Source organism: Trichechus manatus, unplaced genomic scaffold, assembly GCF_000243295.1.
Source record: "Trichechus manatus latirostris isolate Lorelei unplaced genomic scaffold, TriManLat1.0 scaffold00008, whole genome shotgun sequence".
In the NCBI taxonomy this organism is placed as follows: Eukaryota; Metazoa; Chordata; class Mammalia; order Sirenia; family Trichechidae; genus Trichechus; species Trichechus manatus.
This window is the reverse complement of record NW_004443944.1, coordinates 31,791,543-31,813,608: the sequence shown is the minus strand read 5'-3', so window position 1 is coordinate 31,813,608 and position 22,066 is coordinate 31,791,543. Positions and strand designations below refer to the sequence as shown.

Sequence of the window (22,066 nt, the reverse complement as noted above, 5' to 3'; positions counted from 1 at the left end):
AGTCAGTCATCCCCTCATTTGATTCACTCTACAAACATGTGCTGGTGCCCGCAACTTGCCAGACCCTGTGCCAGGCGGGAACTGTAAGAACAAAGTCGTGTCCCTGCCCCCAGGGTGCCCCTGTAACCCATCATTCTTGGCTGTAGATTCTTCTTTGTGTCTGACTTGACTCTGAAAGTAAAAACATTCATTCTTCATTCAGTCAGTCATTCGGTCGTCCATCTAGCCAACCATCCAACAGATGTTTTTGAGCACCTACCGTATACTTGGCCCTATTCCAGAGATACTAGGTGAATCAGTCAGGGTTCCTCCCTGTGTTCACAGTGTGGTGGGTGAGACTGGCAGGGAAAAAGATGACTATACTAGAGGGTGGCAATAGATCTGATTAAGAACCAGCCAGTGAAAATGTTGGAAAATGATGGTTCCCATGACTTTAGCTCCTCTGCTTCCTCCCTCTGGCTAGATGGCATTGTGGGTTTGGGATGCTGGCCGGTTGGAAGGCTGATACAAATGAAAAATTTGAGCTTTTCCCCTTCTTGGTGCACATGAAACCCCTTTGCCCTGTGGAGTCTCCCTTCTTACGGCTGTGAGGAAGCCCCGTCTCCCACTGCTGATCCTGCTGTCCTGGGAGTCCCCCTGCCCACCCTCAAACACTGCAGGGGGGTCTTGGCTGCTTCTCCCTCCTTCTTCTAGGCCCTCTCCTGGGGCATCCCATGCTCTGCCCCCCACTCTGGGCTCTGAACACTTCCAGAATTCTGGCACCACCTCATTCCTTGGAGGAGGCACAGCTGGTATTATTCCTCAAAGGCTCTATAATTGCTAAGTGGGTGCAGCCACATGTACGGTGGGTTATTATTTGCATAAAGAGGCAATAACATAAATAGGTGTCCTCAAACTTGAGTGGGCATCAGTCTTACCTAGAGGGCTGATTAAAATACTGGTTTCTGGGTCCCACTCCCCAAATGTCTGATTCAGAATTTGCATTTCTAGCATGTTCTCAGGTAAGGCTGATGCCCAGGGACCTACCTTGAGAACCACTGTCCTAAATACTCATATGGATCCTTGCAGTGCACTCTCACAGGTCCTTGCGTCTGCATCCAGTAACTTTTACCAGAGGCTGCCTCTAGGCAGGGCAACTAGGGCATTTGGAATCAGGGTGGGAAGAAACATACTTCTTCCTCAAGCCTCCTACCACCCGTCCCCAGCCTTGAGACAGGCAATACTTTCAAATGTTTCAAAACGCAAACAGTATGGAAGGGCATAGAGTAGAGAGTGAAAAGTCTCCCTCCCTGTCCCCAGCCAGTCTCTTCCCTCCCAGAAGCAACCAGTATGACCAATTGCTTGTGATCCCTCCCAGAAGCTTTATACCTATTTGAGAAAATACATACATCCCCTTTTCATTTGCACAAGTTATAAATACTATGCACAAGATTCTGCACCTTTTTTTTCCAGTTACCTGCTCATCTTGTAGATTGTTCCATGCAGCACCTAGAGCATCCTCCTTCCTTTTTACAGTGTGTCCAGCACATATAAGCCCCGCCATTCATTCAGTCAGTCCCCTGTCAATGGTCACTTAAGTTGCTTCCAGTCTTGAGCTGCAGTGAATCTTCTTGTGCTTATGTCATTTCTTCCTTGTGCAAGAAAATCATGGGATAAGTCCCTACAGATGGAATTGCTGGGGAGGTGTTTCTTACTATATGCCCCTTTACACTGTTTGAATATTTTACCATGGCATGAATCACTTTACAAAATGAAAGCAAAGCAGGCAGATAGGCCACATACTGTGATATAATAGAGCTTGGGTGCTGGAGTTAGACTGCCTGGATTTGAATCCTGCCTCCACCTCTTCCTAGCTGTGTGACCACAGGCAAAGTACTGGTCCTTTCTGTTCCTTAGTGTCCTTAACTATAAAAGGGGAATAATAAAGGTAATAGTTCCATAGAGTGGTTGAGTGGATCATAACAAGAACTTAATGAATGTCAGTTGTCTTTCTCCTCAAGTGATAGCAGAGAATACCAGTCCAGAGGGGGAAAGCAACTTGCTCAAAGTCACACAGCAAGTTATAGCAGGGCCAAGGCCTACTGACCTCTGACCCTGGGCTTTTTCATCATAGCACATGAACCACACCTCACCCTACTGTGGTAGGAATGGATTCGGCCTCTACTGCTTACCCTTTTCCACCCAGTATTCCAAATATCCAGGGAGAATGAAGAAAAGATCCAAGAATTTGGCCCCAGCTATAAAATTCTTTGAGATCTCACATTTTAGTTTACAAATTCAAGCTGACTTTATATTCAATTCTGTTTACCCAGAGGAGAACTGACTGTGAAGCTAAGGAATCTTAGGCTGCACACGCATGGCCCTCCGAGGCCCTGAGAGGGATCCTCCTGATGGTTGTACTTCTATGAGATTTCACATGTGTTTTTGTAAAATTCACAAAAGTAAGATTTTTTTTAACCACAGTTGGTTCAAACCACTGTCTCCTTTTTTTTTTTATTATTGTTGTAAAAATATATGTAACACTACATTTGCCAATTCAACATTTTGCACATGTACAATTCAGTGACATCAGAGGCATCAAGCATATTGTGCAACCATCACCCATATTTCCCATCACCATAAACAGAACCTCCATGCTTCCTAAACAAGACTTCCCATTTCCTCTGCCTTCCACCCCTGGTAACCACTAATAAACTTTGGTCTCTGTACATTTGCCTGTTCTAGATATATCATATAAGTAGGATCATACAATATTTGACTTTTTGTGATTGACTTACTTCACTCAGCATAATGTTTTCAAGGTCCATCCATGCTGTAGCATGTATCAAGACTTCATTTCTCTTTATGGCTGAGTAATAGTCCATTGTATGTCTGTACCACATTTTGTTTCTCCATTCACTGTTGATGGACATTTAGGTTGTTTCCACCTTTTGGCTATTGTGAATAGTGTTGCAGTGAACACTGGTGTGCATGTGTCTGTTTGCATCGCTGCTTTCAGCTCTCTTGAGTGTATACGTAGGAGTGGGATTGCTGAGACCATGGTCTCTTTCCATTCAGTCTTCCCTCACGCTGGGGAACACTGAGATGGTCCTTGGGTACTTTGTATTTGTGATGTATTATTTTTTCCTAAAGAAAGTCCCCCAAATTGTATAAACTTCAGTCTCAGCAAATTGGATTCACTTTGGTAAAACATCTGTTTTAATATAAAAAGAATGGTTGTTTCTCCCAAAAGAATCTTCGGGTAAAATTGACGCTGCAGGAAGCCAGGCCTTCAGTATCCTGGTACCCCCTGACTCTTGCCTGGACCTCATGGGTGCCCAGTGTCAGTGAGGATAGGACTGCCCACCCATAGACTCACACTCTGCGACCGCCCCCTTCCACCAGGTGGTTCTTCAAGGGCATCAGCCGGAAGGATGCGGAACGTCACCTCTTGGCCCCTGGCAATATGCTGGGCTCCTTCATGATCCGAGACAGTGAGACCACCAAAGGTGACACCACTCCTCCCCACCCTGCCCTTGGTGACCTTACAGGGGTGTCAAAAGGGGGTATCAGGTGCCGACATGGGGTGGTGGTAGGCCTCTGAGGTCTCACTCCTGAGAGTGTTCTCTCTGACCAATGCAGGCAGCTACTCTTTGTCCGTGCGTGACTACGACCCCCAGTACGGGGACACGGTGAAACATTACAAGATCCGGACCCTGGATGGTGGGGGCTTCTACATCTCCCCCCGGAGCACCTTCAGCACCCTGCAGGATTTGGTGGACCACTACAAGAGTGAGTTCTGCCCCAGGGCTGCAGCTCCAACGGGCTGGACCTGTCCCCCGGAAATCCTAATCAAGAGGGCACTGTGACCTCTGAGGCCTGCCAAACTCTTCTGAGCTTCCCTGGACACATAGTTGCTTTGGGTTCTCCAGAATCTTAGGCCTGTTGAGCAGGAGGTCAGAAGTGGCCAGGCTGTAGAGGTGGTTTCCCTTCATGCTCTGCAGTCTTGGGAGTATCCTTGATGGTAGCAACCAGTTGGAACATTGGCCACATGCAGTGGACCAGATAGGGAGGCTTCCTCCAAGGGTACATCTCTGGCTGCTGGGAGCTGGTACCCTCAACTGACCAGGGGCTCTGTTTCAGAGGGGAAAGATGGGCTCTGCCAGAAGCTGACAGTGCCCTGCATGTCCTCCAAGCCCCAGAAGCCATGGGAGAAAGATGCCTGGGAGATTCCCCGGGAGTCCCTCAAGTTGGAGAAGAAACTTGGAGCCGGGCAGTTTGGGGAAGTCTGGATGGGTAAGGACCCAGGACCAGAGCCCACAGGGCTAAGGGGTAGAGGACAGGGGCGGAGAGGGGAGGAGGCTGTCATTCATTTCCTTCCAGGAACACCCTGAGGGAAACTGGGAATGGTGGGGATGATACCCAGGGCAAAGGGGGAGATTTGAATAATAACCATAAAGGAGTAATTCCTCTGATAGAAAACCAAATTGTCCTGCCCATGCAAACCCTGATTTGCCTTTGAGGACAGGCCTGTCAGGGTCAAGAGCTTCCTTCTGGGAAATAGGAGTCCTGGATGGGGACTCTCCTCCCTCCTGTGGAGCTGGGACAGTCTGCCAGTTTGGGGTTGAGATAACAGAGGCCTCTTGGAATGGTGAAAACTAAGAGTAAAGAAATGCAGCTTGTAGATTTCCAGGGCAGTTCAGTGTTGGCAACCGATAAGCAAGCTATTCTGAGACCTACTGTGTGGCCAGCCCTGCACTGGGGCATCGTGGGACACCAAAGAGGCATCTTTCATCCCTGCCATCCTCCTCCCAGTAACTGGAGAACAGCAATGCTGCTATGCAGGGTTGTGGGGTAGAGGCCATGCACAAAAGCACCTGGCCTAGTTCTGTTGCACTCTGCTGTGTTTACACCCCACTGTGTTCCAAGTGGGAGTGAAGGTAGATTACAGAGATGCAAACAATACATCCAGATTAAATAAGTTTAAAATCTACATATTTCAACTGCATTTATTGAGAGCCTGTTTCGGGCCAGGCACTGAATAGTACATTGTGGCAAAGAGAAAATATGAGAAGGTAAGACAGATTTGAGTGGTAAGACTGGATAACAATAAATACTATGTAAGGCCCTAGACTCTTATTAGAGGAAGACCACACATCTGGGTTTGAGCTTCCTGGCAACCAAAGCAAAGAAGGAAACGAGCAATTATGAGATTTACAGAATCCATGAGATGAAGCAATGGTGAGGTGGGACTAGGGAACAGCTTATACAAAGTCCTCATGGCGGGAGGAGGAGTTGGGTGCTTGAGGGACTAAGTGACTTACATGGTGATTTGCACATAAAAGACAAGAGGGAGTTTGGTGGATAATGAAGCTGGAGAGGTGGTAGGGCCAGATTATGCAAGGCCTTATGGGCCATGGTGAGTCTGGTATTTATTTCAAGAGCTTTATAAGCAAAGGTGGTGTGTGTGTGTGTGTGTGTGTGTGTGTGTGTGTGTGAGATAATCTGAGTCGTGTTTTGAGGGTATTTGTTAATCCTTATAACAGCCCTTCAGAGGGAGTGCTTATTATTCCCACTTTGTTGATGAGAAAACCGAGGCTCAGAGAGGTTAAGTGATGTACTCAAGGATACACAGCCAGGAGATGATGAACTATATTCCATACCTCTCTAAGGGATGAGAGGGTAGGGAAGGCTTTCTAGAGGAGGCAGACCTGCCGCTGGGCCTTCCAGGGCTGTGGGGGGAGACCAGAGGAGTCTGACCACCTTCCCTGCTCCCTATCCCCTCCAGCCACCTACAACAAGCACACCAAGGTGGCCGTGAAGACGATGAAGCCAGGGAGCATGTCAGTGGAAGCCTTCCTGGCAGAGGCCAACGTGATGAAGACTCTGCAGCATGGCAAGCTGGTGAAGTTGCATGCAGTGGTGACAGAGGAGCCCATCTACATCATCACGGAGTTCATGGCCAAAGGTACCGTGCTCTGGGTGGCTGGCATGCGGGCTGTGGCCCTCACTGGTCAACTGGGGACTCAAAGGTTGACATGACTCTTGCCCTCAAGACACCCCCAATTGATAAATACTTACTGAGCACCTTAAGATGCAACCACCCAATCTCCTGGCTAATGGGGTGAAATCATGTTAAGGGGACACCACAGGAAGGGGAGAACACGAGGCCCCCAGGAGAGGAGAGTGGGGCCAGAACGCCCCTGGATGATGGGAGAAGAGGCTTATGAGTTCACAAGGAGCCTTCGGAGGCCAGAGTGACTCTGTCCCTCACCAGCCATCTTCCCTACAAGCACCAAAGCCCTGGGAAAGACGCTGAGGTGAAGCACTGGTTCCAGACCCCCACCACCCTCTGCCACAATTCAGGATTTCTCGGGGACTTTTGTTTTGTTTTTTAGGCCATCATTTCAGTAATTTTCAACCCCTGACCATTTTTGGATGAACAGTAACATCTTACACAACTCATTCTGTGTGATTTGAAATCTCAACTTCTTTTTTTCCTCCTCTAAATATACAATTATACCAGCCTCGTAAAGCCATGACTCCAGCTATCCAGGCTCAAGGAAAAAAAAAACAGTCAAAGAACCAGACTAGCAATCAAAAAATTATGTCGAAATCACTCAAATTCTATTTCTCAAACACTGGGAGTGGTAAATAAATATGTTTATTGAAATCCATTGCTATGCAAAACTTGAACCACATACTAAAACACTAAGAGTCGTATAATGTTCCCATACAGGAAGCCTGCTGGACTTTCTGAAAAGTGAAGAAGGTAGCAAACAGCCCTTGCCCAAGCTCATTGACTTCTCAGCCCAGGTGAGAGTCTAGTAGGGAAGATGAGGGAAGAGGGGCAGGAATTTATTTATTCAACAGATATGTATTGAACACGCACTGTAATAATAACAATAATAACAGCTAGCATTTATTCCGTGCTCAATGTGTGCCAGCTTTTTTGTACGTACCTTACGTACATGTTATGAGTCGGAGTCAACTTGACAGCAATGGGTTACGTATACTAGGTCCCTGGGTGGCACAAAAAGTGTGTGCTCAACTACTAATCTAAAGGTTGGCAGTTCAAACTCACCCAGCTGTGCTGTGGAGGAAAGGCCTGGTGATCTGCTTCTGTAAAGATTATAGCCAAGAAAACCCTATGCAGCAGTTCTACTCTGTAACACATGGGGTCACCATGACTCGGAATCAACTTGACAGCAATGGGTTTGATTTTTTTTGTGTGGGGGGGAAGGGGGGTACATATACTAGCTCATTTATTTAATCCTCACATCAATCTTATGAGATAGGGGGTTTTGTTATCTATTCTTATGTAACAAACCTCCTCAAAACTTACTAGCATAAAACAACAGCAATTGATTATTTCTCTTGATTCCGTGGGTTGACTGGAGTCGGTTTGTTAATTCTTCTTCTCCAAGCAGGGAAACTGGGATTACTCATGAGGATGCATTCGAGATACCTCCTCATCCTCTGGGGTCTCTCTCCATATGGCCTCTCCACTCACGAGTTTAACCAGAGCTCCTTACAGCACAGCCAAGAGGTTCCAAATGAGAGTGTTAAAAGAGGCCAAGCCCTAATGTGCAAGCGCTTATCAAACCACTGCTTGCATCACATTTGCTGACTTGGCCAAAGCAAGTCACATGGCCAAGCCCAGAGTCAGCGTGGGAGGGGACTTTCCAAGGGCATAAACCCCTAAGAGGCCTGGTTCATTGGGGGCCGTGAGTGTAACCTTCTGCCACAAATAGGTAATTATCATCTCATGTTATAAAACAGGAAATTAAGGCATAGAGAAGAAGTTGAGTACAGATGAGGAAACTGAGGCACAGTAAGATTAAATGGTTTGTCTAAGTTACTGTGCTGGTTATAGAGGATACAACAGTTAACAAAATGGAAAAATGTTCCTATCCTCAGAGTTTACAGTCCAGATAGGAAAATAGATACTAAATGACTGAATCGCTTAGAGAGCCATGAGCCTAGTGATCCTGGCTCGGGGTCCAAAGAATACCTGTCCAGTAAAATAAATAGCGTGCATAAATGACAGAAACATGTCTTAAAATTCCATTCTTTCTCATCTTCTTCCCCTCACCCCCTACAACTCCTCTCACCCCAGCCTGAGTGCATTTTACGTATGTCCTATCTCATTCTCTCTCTGTCCTGTCTGTGTGAAAACAGAGGAAGAAAAGGGTACTGTGGGACTGCGCAGCTAGAGCATTTAGCCTGATCCAGGAGCAATCAGAGAAGACTTCAGAGAAGTGGCATCTAGGCTGAGCCTTGAAAGATGAGCAGAAATTAGGCAAATGAAGAGGAGAGGGAAGGGTGATTTTGACAGAAGAAACAGCAAAAGTACACAAGTCCAAAGCAGATGACTTCGCTTGTTCACCTTGAGCCTAAGGGTCGGTGGATGAAGGAGGTGTGGTTTGCAGCCTGGTGGGAATTGAGGGAGACCTGCTCCTGGACCTAGGACTGAGCCTCCTGGAGATGCCAAGGGCAGAGCTCATTTGATTATGCAAATCCAGGGATCCCGGGGCCACCACCAAGTTATAATAAAAAGCTCTACCCTCAGAGCCTGGAATTTGAGGTGGGGCTGAGGGATATGGAAATCAAGACCTAGCATTTTCACTCCAATGGACCCTGTTCCCAGGGAAATCATAATCTGGCCTGTTGCTAAATTATACCCATAAATCGGCAGAAATCTTGTGGGGTGGGAGTCATGAACTGGGACCAGAGTTAGTCTCCCCATTTCGTAGATGAGAAAATAGAAACCAAGGGAGGGAAAGAGGTTCCAGGCCTTTGAACATCAGAAATAGAGGAGGACTCAGAGCCCAGGGACATGAAGACACCTATCTGGGAACCTGGTCTTCACCTCCAGTCCCAGAGAGGGGATCCATGTGGTGGGACGGTGCCCCAGTCCTGTCACCAGCTGGATGTATGACCTCGGACTCCACTCTGGGTCTCAGTCTCCCTATATGTCAAATGAGAGAATTGGACCATATCTGTGGTTTTTCAAATCTGAAAGCTTTTTTAGCCACTACTCCACTGGCCAAATGAAATCTTATACAAGTAACTGAATATATAAAAATAGATCAAAACAGAGCCGCTGTGACTGAAGGTGGGCAGTGAGCCCCGTATGTGGCCTTTGTTTTGTCACTCTCCCATCGGACAGCCCAGAGCACAGTAGGATTCAGGTCGAAGAGCCCTGGGCTGGAATATCCCTATAGGCCCTTCCAGCTGTGATTCTGTGATTTCCAGATACTCTTGGAAGCAAACTCAAGTTCCAATGCCTGGCATCATGGTGGCCTGCTTGGTGCTCATGAAATCTCACCACATCGGCAACCTTGAAGTCTTAGATCAACCCCCAGCTCAGTAAACAAACCCATGGACAAACCCTTGAGAAGCAACACTTGTAAACGCATGGGCTTAGGGGTCACACAGAGTCTTTGTTTTTGATCCTAGATCTGCCTGTGTGACTTTGAGCAAGTTGCTTGACTTTTCTGGGCCCTACTTTCCTCAACAAGGGGCATTCATAGCTACCATCGAAGTGAAAATTTACTGCACACCAGACACTCTTCTAAGCCTTTGATGTAGGCTTAGAGTATTAATCACATAACCCCTCAGAGGCAGATGCTATTATTGGCCCCATTTTACAAATAAAAAAGTGAGGCACAGAGGGGGGAAGTAGCTTGCTTGCGATCACAAAGCTATGAGGCTCAAGCTGAGCTGGTCCAACTCTAGAGCCACTTAGCCATTACCCTCTACTGCCTTCGTCATGTCTGCCTCAGTGAGCTCATGTGAAAATCATTGAAATAATATATGAATGTCTGCCAGTGGGTACTAAGTAATGTTAACTATCAGCAATAGTGCTGCTCAGTGCTAAATACAAGGCAAAAGGTTATATAGAGAATGGGTGAGTGCATGCACTCTAGCTGGGCTGTCAGCGTTCCAATCCTGGCTCTGCCACTTGCAAGTTGTGTAACCTTGGACCATTTACTTATCCCTCTGGGCTTCAGTTGTGAAATAGGACTGATAACAATAGCTGTTGATGTTTTGTGCCTTTGAGTCGATTCTGACTCTTAAAGCCTATAGAATAGAGTGAGGAGAACTGCCCCATAGGATTTCCAAGGAGCGCCTGGTGGATTTGAACTGCCTACCTTTTGATTAGCAGCGAAACTCTTAACCACTACTCTACTGGGGTTTCCTAGAATACGGTAGAACTGCCAAAGAGGGTTTCCTAGGCTGTAATCTGTAAAAAGTTGTCCGTCAAGGTTGTATCCTTTCACTATACTTATTCAATCTGTATGCTGAGCAAATAATCCTAGAAGGTGAAGTAAATGAAGAACACGACATCAGGCTTGGAGGAAGATTCATTACTAACCTGCGATATGCAGATGACACAACCTTGCTTGCTGAAAGCGAAGAGGACCTGAAGCACTTATTGGTGAAGATCAAATACTACAGCCTTCAGTATGGATTACACCTTAACATAAAGAAAATAAAAATCTTCACAACTGGACCAATAAGCAACATCATGATAAACAGAGAAGAGACTGACGTTGTCAAGGATTTCATTTTACTTGGATCCACAATCAGCATCCATGGAAACAGCAGTCAAGATGTAAAACGAAGTATTGCGTTGGGCAAATCTGCTGCAAAAGACCTCTTTAAAGTTTTAAAAAGCAAAAAGTTCACTTTAAGGAGTAAGTCACACCTGACTCAAGCCATGGTATTTTCAATAGCCTTATATGCATTCAAAAGCTGGACAATGAATAAGGAGGACCTAAGAAGAATTGATGCCTTTGAATTATGGTGTTGGCAAAGAATATCGCATATGCCATGGACTGCCAGAATGCATAAATCTGTCTTAGAAGAAGTACAACCAGAGTGCTCCTTAGAAGCAAGGATAGCAAGAGTTCATCTCATATACTTGGGACAAGTTATCAGCAGGAACCAGTCCCTGGAGAAGGACGTCATGCTTGGTAAAGTAGAGGGTCAGCGAAAGAGACGAAGACCCTCAGTGAGATGGATTGACACGGTGGCTGCAATGATGGCTCAAGCATAGGAACAGTTGTGAGGATGATGCAGGACCTGGCAGTGTTTTGTTCCGTTGTACATAGGGTCACTATGGGTCAGAACTGACTCGACAGCAACTAACAACAATTTTTTTATTTTCTTTTATTGTGTTTTAGATAAGAGTTTACAGCACAAACTAGTTTGTCATTCAAAAATTGTATGCACAAATTGTTCTGTGACATTAGTTGTAATCCCCCAGTGTGTCAGCACTCTCCCCCTCTCCCTTCCCATCCTGGGTTCTCAGTGTCCATTTATCCAGTTTTCCTGTCCCTTACTGCTGTCTCATCTTTTCTTTGGGGCAGGTGTTACCCATGTGGTCTCATATACTTGATTGAACTAAGAAGCATACTCCTCACGTGTGTTATTGTTTGTCTTATAGGCCTGTCTAATCTTTGGCAGAAAGGTGGACTTTGGGAGTGGCTTCAGTTCTTTTTTTTTCCCTCATACAAAAATTTATACATACATTGCTTTGTGACCCTAATTGCTCTCCCCATACTGTGACAGCACACTCCTTCTTTCCACCCCTGATTCCCCATGTCCATTTAACCAGCTCCTAACCCTTTCTGCCTTCCCATCTCACCCCCGGACAGAAGCTGCCCGTTTAGTCTCTTGTATCTACTTGAGCTAAGAGACACACTCCTCCCGAGTATCACTTTATGTCCCACAGTCCAGTCCAATACCTGTCTGAAGAGTTGGCCTCGGAAATTGTTTTAGTTCTGGGCTGATAGAGAATCCAGGGGCCATGCTTTCCGAGGTTCCTCCAGTCTTAGTCAGACCATTAAGTCTGGTCTTCTTACTAAAATTTGAGTTCTGCACCCCACCTTTCTCCTGCTCCATCCGGACTCTGTGTTGTGTTCCTTGTCAGGGCAGTCATTGGTGGTAGCCGGGCACCATCTAGTTCTTCTGGTCTCAGGCTGATGAAGTCTCTGGTTTATGGCCCTTTCTGTCTCTTGGGCTGCTACTTTCCTTGTGTCTTTGGTGTTCTTCATTGTCCTTTACTCCAGTTTGATGCATCTTAGATGGCTGCTTGCAAGCTTTTAAGACCCCAGACGGGGAGTGGCTTCAGTTCTGAGTTAGCAGGGTGTCTGGGGGCCATAGTCTCGGGGGTTCCTCTAGTCACTGTCAGACCAGTAAGTCTGGTTTTTATTTTTTTGTGTGAATTTAAATTTTGTTCTACATTTGTCTCCTGCTCTGCCCGGGACCCTCTATTGTGATCCCTGTCAGAGCAGTTGATGGTGGTAGCTGGGCAAACCTACTTTTTCTGTGCTCAGGCTGGTGAAGGCTGTATGTGGTAGTTGTGGTCCATTAGTCCTTTGGACACATATTTTCCCTGTGTCTTTGGTTTTCTTCATTCTCCTTTGCTCTGAACATGCTGGGACCAATAGATGCATCTGAATACGCTGGGACCAATAGATGCATCTTAGATGGCTACTCACAAGCTTTTAAGACCCCAGATGCTACTCACCAAAGTAGGATGTAGAACATTTTCTTTTTAAACGATGTTATGCCAATGGACCTAGATGTTCCTCGAGACCATGGTCCCCAGCCCTCAGCCCCAGTAACTCAGTCCTTCAGGGTATTTGGATGTGTCTAGGAAGCTTCTATGACTTTGCCTTGGTCAAGTTGTGCTGACTTTCCCCATGTTGTGTGTTGTCTTTCCCTTCACCAAAGTTAACACTAATCTACTGTCTAGTTAGTGATTTCCCCTCCCGGCCCTGCCCTTCCCTCATAACCATCAAAGAATGTTTTTTTCTGTGTGTAAACCTTTTCATGAGTTTTTGTAATAGTGGTTTCATACAATATTTGTCCTTTTGTGATTGACTTATTTCACTCAGCATAATGCCGTCCAGATTCATCCGAGTTGTGAGATGTTTCACGGATTCATCTTTGTTATTTATCGTCATGTAGTATTCCATTGTGTATATGTACCATAATTTGTTTATCCATTCATCTGTTGATGGACATTTAGGTTGTTTCTATCTTTTTGCTGTTGTGAATAATGCTGCAATGAACATGGGTGTGCATACATCTATGTTTGTGACGGCTCTTATTTCTCTAGGATATATTCCTAGGAGTGGGATTGCTGGATTGTGTGGTATTTCTGTTTCTAACTTTTTAAGGAGGCACCATATGGTTTTCCATAGTGGTTGTACCATTTTATATTCTCATCAGCAGCGCGTAGGTGTTCTAATCTACCTGAAACCTCTTCAACATTTGTTATTTTCTGTTTTTTTGATGAGTGCCAGTAATACTGGGGTGAGATGGTATGTCATTGTAGTTTTGATTTGCATTTCTCTAATGGCTAATGATCCGAGCATTTCCTCATGTGTCTGTTAGCCACCTGAATGTCTTCTTTGGTGAAGTGTCTGTTCATATCCTTTGCCCATTTTTTAATTAGGTTATTTGTCTTTTTACTGAGATGTTGAAGTATTCTACAGACCCTTGTCAGATATGTCGTAGCCAAAATTTTTTTCCCCATCTGTAGGTTCTCTTCTTATCTTTTGGTGAAGTCTTTTGATGAGCTTAGGTATTTAATTTTTAGGAGCTCCCAGTTATCGTCTGGTGTTTGTGCATTTTTAGTTATGATTTGTATTCTCTTCATGCCATGTATTAGGGCCTCTACTATTGTCCCTATTTTTTCTTCCAGGATCTTTATCATTTTGGGTTTTATATTTAGGTCTTTGATCCATTTTGAGATAGTTTTTGTGTATGGTATGAGGTATAGGTCCTGTTTCATTTTTTGGCAGATGGACATCCAGTTTTGCCACCACCATTTGTTAAAAAGACTGTCTTTCCCCCACTTAATGGACTTTGTTCCTTTGTCAAAGATCAGCTAACTGTAGCTGGATAGATTTACATCTGGGTTCTTGATTCTGTTCCATTGGTCTATGTGTCTGTTGTTGTACCAGTACCAGGCTGTTTTGACTACGGTGGCTGTATAGTAGGTTCTGAGGTCAGGTAGTGTGAGGTCTCTTACTTTGTTCTTTTTCTTCAATAATGCTTTGTTTATGTGGGCCCTCTTTCCTTTCCATATAACAACAATCTTTACAGGAGCAGATCACCAGGTCTTTTCTCCCATGGGGTGGCTGGTGGGTTTGAACAGCCAAGCTTTCTGTTAGCAGCCGAGTACTTAACCATTGTGCCACCAGGGCTCCCTGATAACAATAGTACCTCCCCCAAAGCACAGAATAAATGCTATAGAAGTGTTTGTTAAGTATCATCTTATGATAAATGAATAAGCTATAATATTTGTCCTTACCATAATAGCTGCCAATAACTGTTTGTCTAAGGACTCCTTGTGAGTTTCACCCACCCCCTAGGCTGAGAGACCTTGTCTCACTCCACACCCAGTCCTCATACCCAAAACAAAATCAGAAAATTCCTTTCAAGTTTCTATTGGAAAGCCTGAAGTCTAGGACCGCAGTTCTGATGGCCACGGTTGCCCCCTGCTGGCTACTCCTTGCAAGTGTACCACCCACCCCTTGGGCTTTGAGCCAGCTGGTGCCTTGATTGGTCTGTCCCACCAGGTTACAGTACCCCGCCCCCCCCCGCTCCCCCCCCACAACCCTGCCAAATAATCTCACCAGATTGCACCCAGCCACAGTCCTCTAGAGCACTGCAGTTCTGGTTCATTTAGAGGCAGCATAGGACTCTGAATTTGTAACCTACAGACCAGTTTGATCCTGACATTCAGCGTTTTCTTGGTGATGTGATCTGGAACAAGTGTTCCCTCTTCTGTAAAATGGCGATCATGACATCACTGACTTAAGGGGCTCTCAGGCCAGTTTGTAAACTATGAGACCTGTTTTCTGGGTCTCTGAGGGTTGATCTGAAACCTCTTTTGCCCAAACCCTTGTAAGTAAAAATCTCTCGAAGGCACAATCCCAGGTTTCTTCTTGAGTCTCCCAGGGCCCTGTTGCGAATAAGCAGCCTCCACACAGTCTGTTGTTCCACTTGGCAGCCATGATGATCTTCAAACACACATCAGATGATGTCCATTCCAAATCGAAGCTCCTAATGTTCCCCCATCATGCTCAGAAAAAAATCCAGCCTCCTCTCCTGGTCTTCAAAGCCCTATGTGATCAATCCTGCCTTCTTCTCAACCTCAACTCCCCCTACTCTCCCTGTGGCATCCTCTACTCAGCCACTCTGGCCTCCTTGATGGTCTGTTAACACCCAAGCTCATTCCCACTGCCAGGGCTTTGAACTTGATGTTCTGTCTGTCTGGTATGTCATGATTACTCTGATCTTTGCTAAAATTTCACCTCCTCAAAGTCTTTGATGATTCAATAATAATAAAAAAAAAAAACCCTCTATACTTCATGTCCCATTACCCTGGTTTATTTTTTTCTTTATGGTACCTAGCACCACTTGCAGGGGCTGCCTGGCTCACTGCATCAATGCCTGTTCAGGTAGCATGTCTAATGCCCACAAGATACTCAGCAGCTATTTGTTGAATGAATTAATGAATTTTCCCTACCCAGGCTTGGAGATGAAGAAGGTATAAGAGCTACAGCAGAGTACGACATGAGCCTAGGTTGTCTCTGGGAAGGGGGTTTGGGGATAAAAGCTCTTCATAGTATCCTGGGGTGTGTGTGTGTGTGTGTGTGTGTGTGTGTGTGTGTGTGTGTGTGATTATTTACTTATTCTTCTTCCCAGTAAGTCCTGGAGAACTAATCCCATCATTTTTCCCTTGAGAACCTTTCAAAGTGCTGTCTGGAAGTCTTGGAACTGCAGAAAAGCCCCCAAACTGACCCATGCTTTGAGGGTCTCCCCAACACATGACCTGGGTCGGTGGACAGAGAAACACCAGCCTAAGCCCAGGACCCAACTGACAGAAAAGGAGGAGCTGGTTCAGACATTTTCCAGCTTTCTCATACTTGGGCCCTCCTCTTCTGATTTTGGGTGGGACTGGCTTGGGCTGGGCTGAGTCTGAGGACATGGGTGTCTCTGTTTTGGGTGGAGATTGCAGAAGGCATGGCGTTCATCGAGCAGAGGAACTACATTCATCGAGACCTTCGAGCTGCCAATATCTTGGTCTCTGCATCCCTGGTGTGTAAGATTGCTGACTTCGGCCTGGCACGGGTTATTGAGGACAATGAGTATACAGCTCGAGAAGGTAAGGAGTGCTGCCAAGTGGACCCGTGGTGCCCACTTGGAAGGGCTGTGAGTATTGAGAGTTACTGCCTTTGAAAGTGATCTATAAAATGCAAAAATCTGTCCCAGTATTAGCTGTGTACCATTAAATTTGATAGGGTCCTTAATGGGTAGTGTCCTGTGCTTAAGAATCTCACTCAGTGGCTTCGACAGGGAGATTTCAGACCAGAGAGAGAACTGTTCATCAATTTCAGACTTAGTCAAAGCAAGTGTATGTTGAAATCAAGGATAAGAGCAACTTTACGCGTAACAGTGAAAAACTGGGAAGAATCCAAATGTCTATAAACAGTAGAATGGATATATAAATGGTAGTATCCAATGCAGTAAGATGTAATACTATGCAGCAGTGAAAAAGTACAAATGACCGCTACATGCAACAAAATGAACCACTCACAGACATAATGTCAAAATGCAAGAAATCAAGCAAAAGAAAGAGTTACATTCTATATGGTTCCATTTATATGAAATTCAAAAAAGGTAAAACTTGTACATGAATATTTGTAGCAACATTATTCCTAATGGCCCAAAAGTGGAAAAAACTCAAATGTCCATCCACTGATGAATGGATAAACAAAATGTGGTATATCCATGCGATGGGACCTTATTTAGCCATAAAAAGGAATGAAGTTCTGATGCATGCTATAACATGGATGAATCTTGAAAACATTATGCTAAGTGAAAGAAGCCAGTCACAAAAGACTGCATATAATTCCATTTATATGATATGTCCAGATTAGGCAAATCTATAGAGACAGAAAGGAGCCCTGGTAGTGCAGTAGTTAAAGTGCTCGGCTGTTAACCAAAACATTGGTTGTTTGAACCCACCACCCGCTCCATGGGAGAAATATATGGCAGTCTGCTTCCATAAAGATGACAGCATTGGAAATCCTATAGGGCAGTTCTACTCTGTCCTATAGCACCGCCATGAGTAGAAATTGACTCCACGGCAATGGGGTTTTTATAGAGACAGAAAGTAAATTAGTGGTTACCAGGGGCTATAGGGGCTAGGGAGAAATGGAAGTGACTTCTAATGGGTTCGAGGTTTCTTTTTGGAGGATGAAAATGTTCTCTGCCCATTCCACCCCACTTTAGCCATCTGTCATCAGGATGGATGTTTCTTGGTTCCATAGGAGTGCCAGACTGTGGAAAATCGTAGTTCTGCGGAGGGCAGATTTTGGCAGCTGTTGCCCCTGTCTTGTCCCCTCACCTAGCAGAGACTCAGCCCTGGCTGCTCCCCACACTCTCCCTGACTTGGATATGTCCAACCCCACAGGGGCCAAGTTCCCCATCAAGTGGACAGCTCCTGAAGCCATCAATTTTGGCTCCTTCACCATTAAGTCAGACGTCTGGTCCTTTGGTATTCTGCTGATGGAGATCGTCACTTATGGCCGGATCCCTTACCCAGGTAGGAGAGGAGGCATCAGCTTAGGGATAACTCTAGGGCCCAGCCTGGCTCCCTCTTCTTCTCAATACGTCCATCATCCAGACTGAGTTCTTGATCCTCACCCCCAATCTCCCCTAACCTTCCCAATCTCAGTTAAAGACAAAAATCTTATCCACTCAATTGCTTAAGCCTGAAAACTGGGACTTCCTTGACCCTTCCCTCCTCCTCACCCCTTACATCTAAGCACTTACAAAGTTCTGGACATTTGGCTCCAAAACATATGCCAAATCTTCACAGCATCCACCACGTCCAAGCCAACATCATCTCACTTGGCTGGTGCAGTGGCCTCCTAATCAGTCTCCCTGCTTTCTCTCCTGTCTCCTATTGTCTATTCTCTACATGCAGCCAGAGGGATCTTTATAAACTGTGAGTCACATCTTGTCTCTTTTCCACTTCTAACTCTTTAATCATCTCACATTATAATTATGATAGAATCCCAAACTCCTAATTATGGCCTACAGGTCCTTGATCTATCCCCTGCCTACCTCTCCAGCTTCATCTTATGCTGCACCCCATCACCCAGTCATCTAAAGTACCATACATCTCCCCAGTTATTCTCTCTCATAATAGCCTATAATGTTTCATTTATAGCATTTGTCACAATTTATAACTGTCTGTTTATGGTATATATTTGTTTTCTCTTTTCCCCATTAGACTCTAAGCTCTATGAGGCCAGAAATTATGTCTGTATTCCTCACCAGTTTATCCATGGTGCCTACCTCTGGCACACAGTGGATGCTTAGTAACTATTTGTTGAATGGACTAATTTATCCTCATGCCTGCGGGTAGCACCCTACACTGAGTATATCATGGTGGGTATGCAAAGATGTACCCAACACGTAGAGTGGCTGCGACTCAATAAATAATGTCCTCTGTCCCGTTTTTGGAGCCCTGGTGGTGCAGTGGTTAACAGCTCGGCTGCTAACAAAAAGGTTAACAGTTTGACTCGAACAGCCACTCCCTGGAAGCCCTATGGGGCAGTTCTACTCTGTCCTACAGGGTCACTATGAGTCAGAGTCGACTCGATGGCAACAGGTTGGGTTTGTTTTTTGTTTTTTAATTTTAGTCCCTTTTTTAGTTGCGATGTCTCCTGGGGTATCAGTAGCCAGAGCACTAGCGAAGAGTGGGTAAGGCCAATGTAAAGAGTCCCTGACTTTACAGTCCCAAATTTGAATCCCGTCCTCATTAATTACAGTGAAACCTATAAGAGCTGGAACTCAATGAAACTGCCTCATTTTTCTGGGTCTTGCAAGTTTTCTGCCTTTGCAAGATGCAGTCTTACCACTTTTCTATCAACTCGTTTTAGTTGAAAACATTTGAATTTTTCTTCTCTGATAGGTTTCTGCCTTACACAGGTTCTAGCTTTTGTAGGCTTTACTGTATTGCATCTTGAGAAATTCACTTCGCTCTTCATACCCCAGTATTCTCACCTGTAAATAATGGAGGTAATTTTATCTACCTTGCATAGGTTTTTGTGAGGATTAGAAATAAAAGATGTAGACATTTGGTTCATTCAACAGTATTTACTGAGTCCCTACTGCTTGTTGGGCACTGAGGATACAGTGGTGCCTGCTCGTAAGAAGCTGGTGTTCATAAGGCGCTTGCGGTCCAGCCTAGACGGACACACGCTAAACAGACAAACACTCTCAGATGGAGATCACTGCTGATAAGAGAACATAAAGCAGGGGGATGTGAGAGGGCACGACCTGGAACTCTACAGACAGGGAGCCCTGTCTGAACAGTTCATTGTTCAGCTGAAAGACAGCTAAGTGGTGCTCTAGGGAAGGATTCCAGGTAGAAGGCACTGCTAGCTCATAGGACCTGCACTGTGTCTGAAGAATAGCAAGGAGGCCAGGTGGCTGGAGACAATAAATGAGAGCAGAGTGGTAGGTGATGAAGTCAGCAGGGGTCAGATCATGCAGGTCCCACCTGTGGTCATTGTTTAGCATATGGAGGTTAGTTTAAATATACAGGAAGCCATTGGCGGGTTTTGGGCAGGGAAGTGGCATCATCTGATGCCCATTTTTAAATGATGCTCTGGTTCAGTGTGGAGAATGGATTGGGGGGCAAGGATGGTGGTCCCATGAGGCAGCTGCAGCAGTGGCCTAAGTGAGAAGTGATGGTGGCCTGGATAGGGTGGTAGTGGTGGTAACAGAGATAAGTTGATGAACTGGTGATACATTTCAAAAGAAGAAAGGATATGGCTTGCTGATATGGGAGATAAGGGAAAGAGAAGAATCAAGAATGACTCTCCTGATTTTTATTGATTTTAACTGAGCAATTTGTGGGTAGTGGATGGTCTGGGGTTAGAAATTCAAGAGTTCTTTTCTAGCCATGTTACAATTGAGGTGACTCATAGACATCCATGTAGAGATGTTCAAGGACACACTTGGATATATGAGTTCGGAGTTCAAGACTGATAGTATAAAATTGGGGATCATAGACATTTAAATGGTTGTTATTATGGATAACGAACATGAACTTATATTAAATGAGGAAATGGTCCCACTCACAGGGGCACATTGAGCCTGGCCACCTAGTTTGTCTTGAGGATACACCAGTAAAAACCAGGCAATGAGTTATGGAACTGTGTACCCATTAGGATGCATTAGTCTGCAAGTAACAAAATAACAGACTAAGACTGACTGCAACAATAGGCAGTTTATTATTCTCTATAATAATAAGTCTGGCATAGATAACTGGTTAGTTCAGCAGCTCAGCAACTTTTAGGGCTCTGAGTTAGTTTCTCTGTGATTATCTTTCCCACGTGGTCGGATGATTGCTGCAGGTCCATGTAGCAAATCCTCTTGCAGTGTCCAAAGGAAGGGAGGAAGGGTGTTTCCTCCAAAACTTCTCTCGCTCTTTTTTTTTTTTTTCTGGTAAAATATACACAACAAAACATACACCAGTTCAATAATTTATACATGTACAAATTCAGTGACATTGATCACATTCTTCAAGTTGTGCAACCATTCTCGCTATCCTTTTCCAAATTATTCTACCACCATTAACATAAACTCAATCCCAAAACCTCTTTTTCAATCAGGGAGGAAAATCTTTCCTGGAAACCCCCCAGCAGACTTCCTCTCTGCTCCCATTGGCCAAAATTGGGTCCCATGCCCATGCCCATGCCCTAGCTCCAAGGGAAAATGGGAAAATGAGTATCTGACTTTTACAGTGGGAGGGGCTTAGCTCCCAAGATGAGTTGGGGAGTGATGGCTGTTAGGGAAGCAACAACTATGTGTGCCCATTCCCAAACCCTCCTTCTCAGGGATGTCCAACCCTGAGGTGATCCGTGCACTAGAGCGTGGATACCGGATGCCTCGACCCGAGCACTGTCCTGAGGAGCTCTACAACATCATGACACGCTGCTGGAAGAACCGCCCAGAGGAGCGGCCCACCTTTGAATATATCCAGAGTGTGCTGGATGACTTCTACACGGCCACCGAGAGCCAGTACCAACAGCAGCCATGAGGGGGCAGGGCCAGAACAGGACCAGGAACAGAGCAGTACCTGGGGGGTGGCTCCAGCACAGTCCACCACTTCCCGTTCAGCCTTCCCACTCCCAGACACCCAATCTCTTTGAAGCCACAGTTCTTCGTCTGTCAAGTGGGTGGATTGAACTGGACAATCTCTTTTTGACTCTGGAAATCCACAATCTGCAATTCCCAAGAGACCCCAAGTTGATATTGCTATTGCCTGGGATGGTTGGATCTCAGTCACAGCTATGGTTTGGATGGGAAACTTCAAAAATAATGAAATAAATATTTAAATAAAATATATGGATGCCAAAGACTTCATCAACAGGTTTGCTTTCTTGTGTTTTAGTTCCCAAGTATCTATTTGCCTTCTTGCTGTGCAGCAAGTCTGAAGGGAGGAAGGACCCTCCCAGTGACCAGTAGTGAGAAGAGAGTGGGATCTAGTGCTGGCAGTTTTCTAACTGCCCTAAAATAGTGTTAGCTGTATTCATTTCCTGTGGCTGCTGTAACAAATTACCACAAACTCTGTGCCTTAAAACCATACAAATCTATTATCTTACAGTTCTGGAAGTCCAAAATGGGTCAGCAGGGCTGCATTCCTTCTGGAAGCTTTAGGGGAGAAATAATTTCCTTACTTTTTCCATCTTCTGGAGGCTGCCCACATTCCTTGACTTATAGTCCCCTTTCTTCCATCACTCCAACCTCTGCTTCTATCATCATATCTCCTTCTCTGACTGACTCTTCTGCTTCCCTCTTACAGTTATAGAGACCCCTGTGATTACATTGGGCCTACCCAGATAATCCAGGATAAACTTTTCATCTCAAGATCCTTAACTTAATCACATCTGCAAAGTTCGTTTTGCCATGTTAAGTAACATAGTCACAGGTTCTGGGGATTAGGACATGAACACCTTTGGGGTAGGGATATTAT

The 22,066-nt window shown here is 45.2% G+C and overlaps 1 protein-coding gene across 4 annotated transcripts in view; it reads left to right on the top strand.

Moving 5' to 3' along the window:
- HCK (HCK proto-oncogene, Src family tyrosine kinase) overlaps nt 1–21,460 on the top strand; it is a 43,072-nt gene extending 21,612 nt beyond the window's left edge. For 3 of the 4 annotated variants that reach the window (XM_023725402.1, XM_023725391.1, XM_023725398.1), the window contains 8 exons: nt 3,385–3,488; nt 3,622–3,771; nt 4,123–4,275; nt 5,768–5,947; nt 6,719–6,795; nt 16,021–16,174; nt 17,486–17,617; nt 20,928–21,460. In XM_023725402.1, the coding sequence (XP_023581170.1) occupies nt 3,385–3,488; nt 3,622–3,771; nt 4,123–4,275; nt 5,768–5,947; nt 6,719–6,795; nt 16,021–16,174; nt 17,486–17,617; nt 20,928–21,130 (1,153 nt within the window). In that variant the 3' untranslated portion in view covers nt 21,131–21,460. The remainder of the gene's footprint in view (nt 1–3,384; nt 3,489–3,621; nt 3,772–4,122; nt 4,276–5,767; nt 5,948–6,718; nt 6,796–16,020; nt 16,175–17,485; nt 17,618–20,927) is intronic. The other variant, XM_023725394.1, reaches the window with a different exon arrangement.
- Nucleotides 21,461–22,066: the final 606 nt, after the last annotated feature.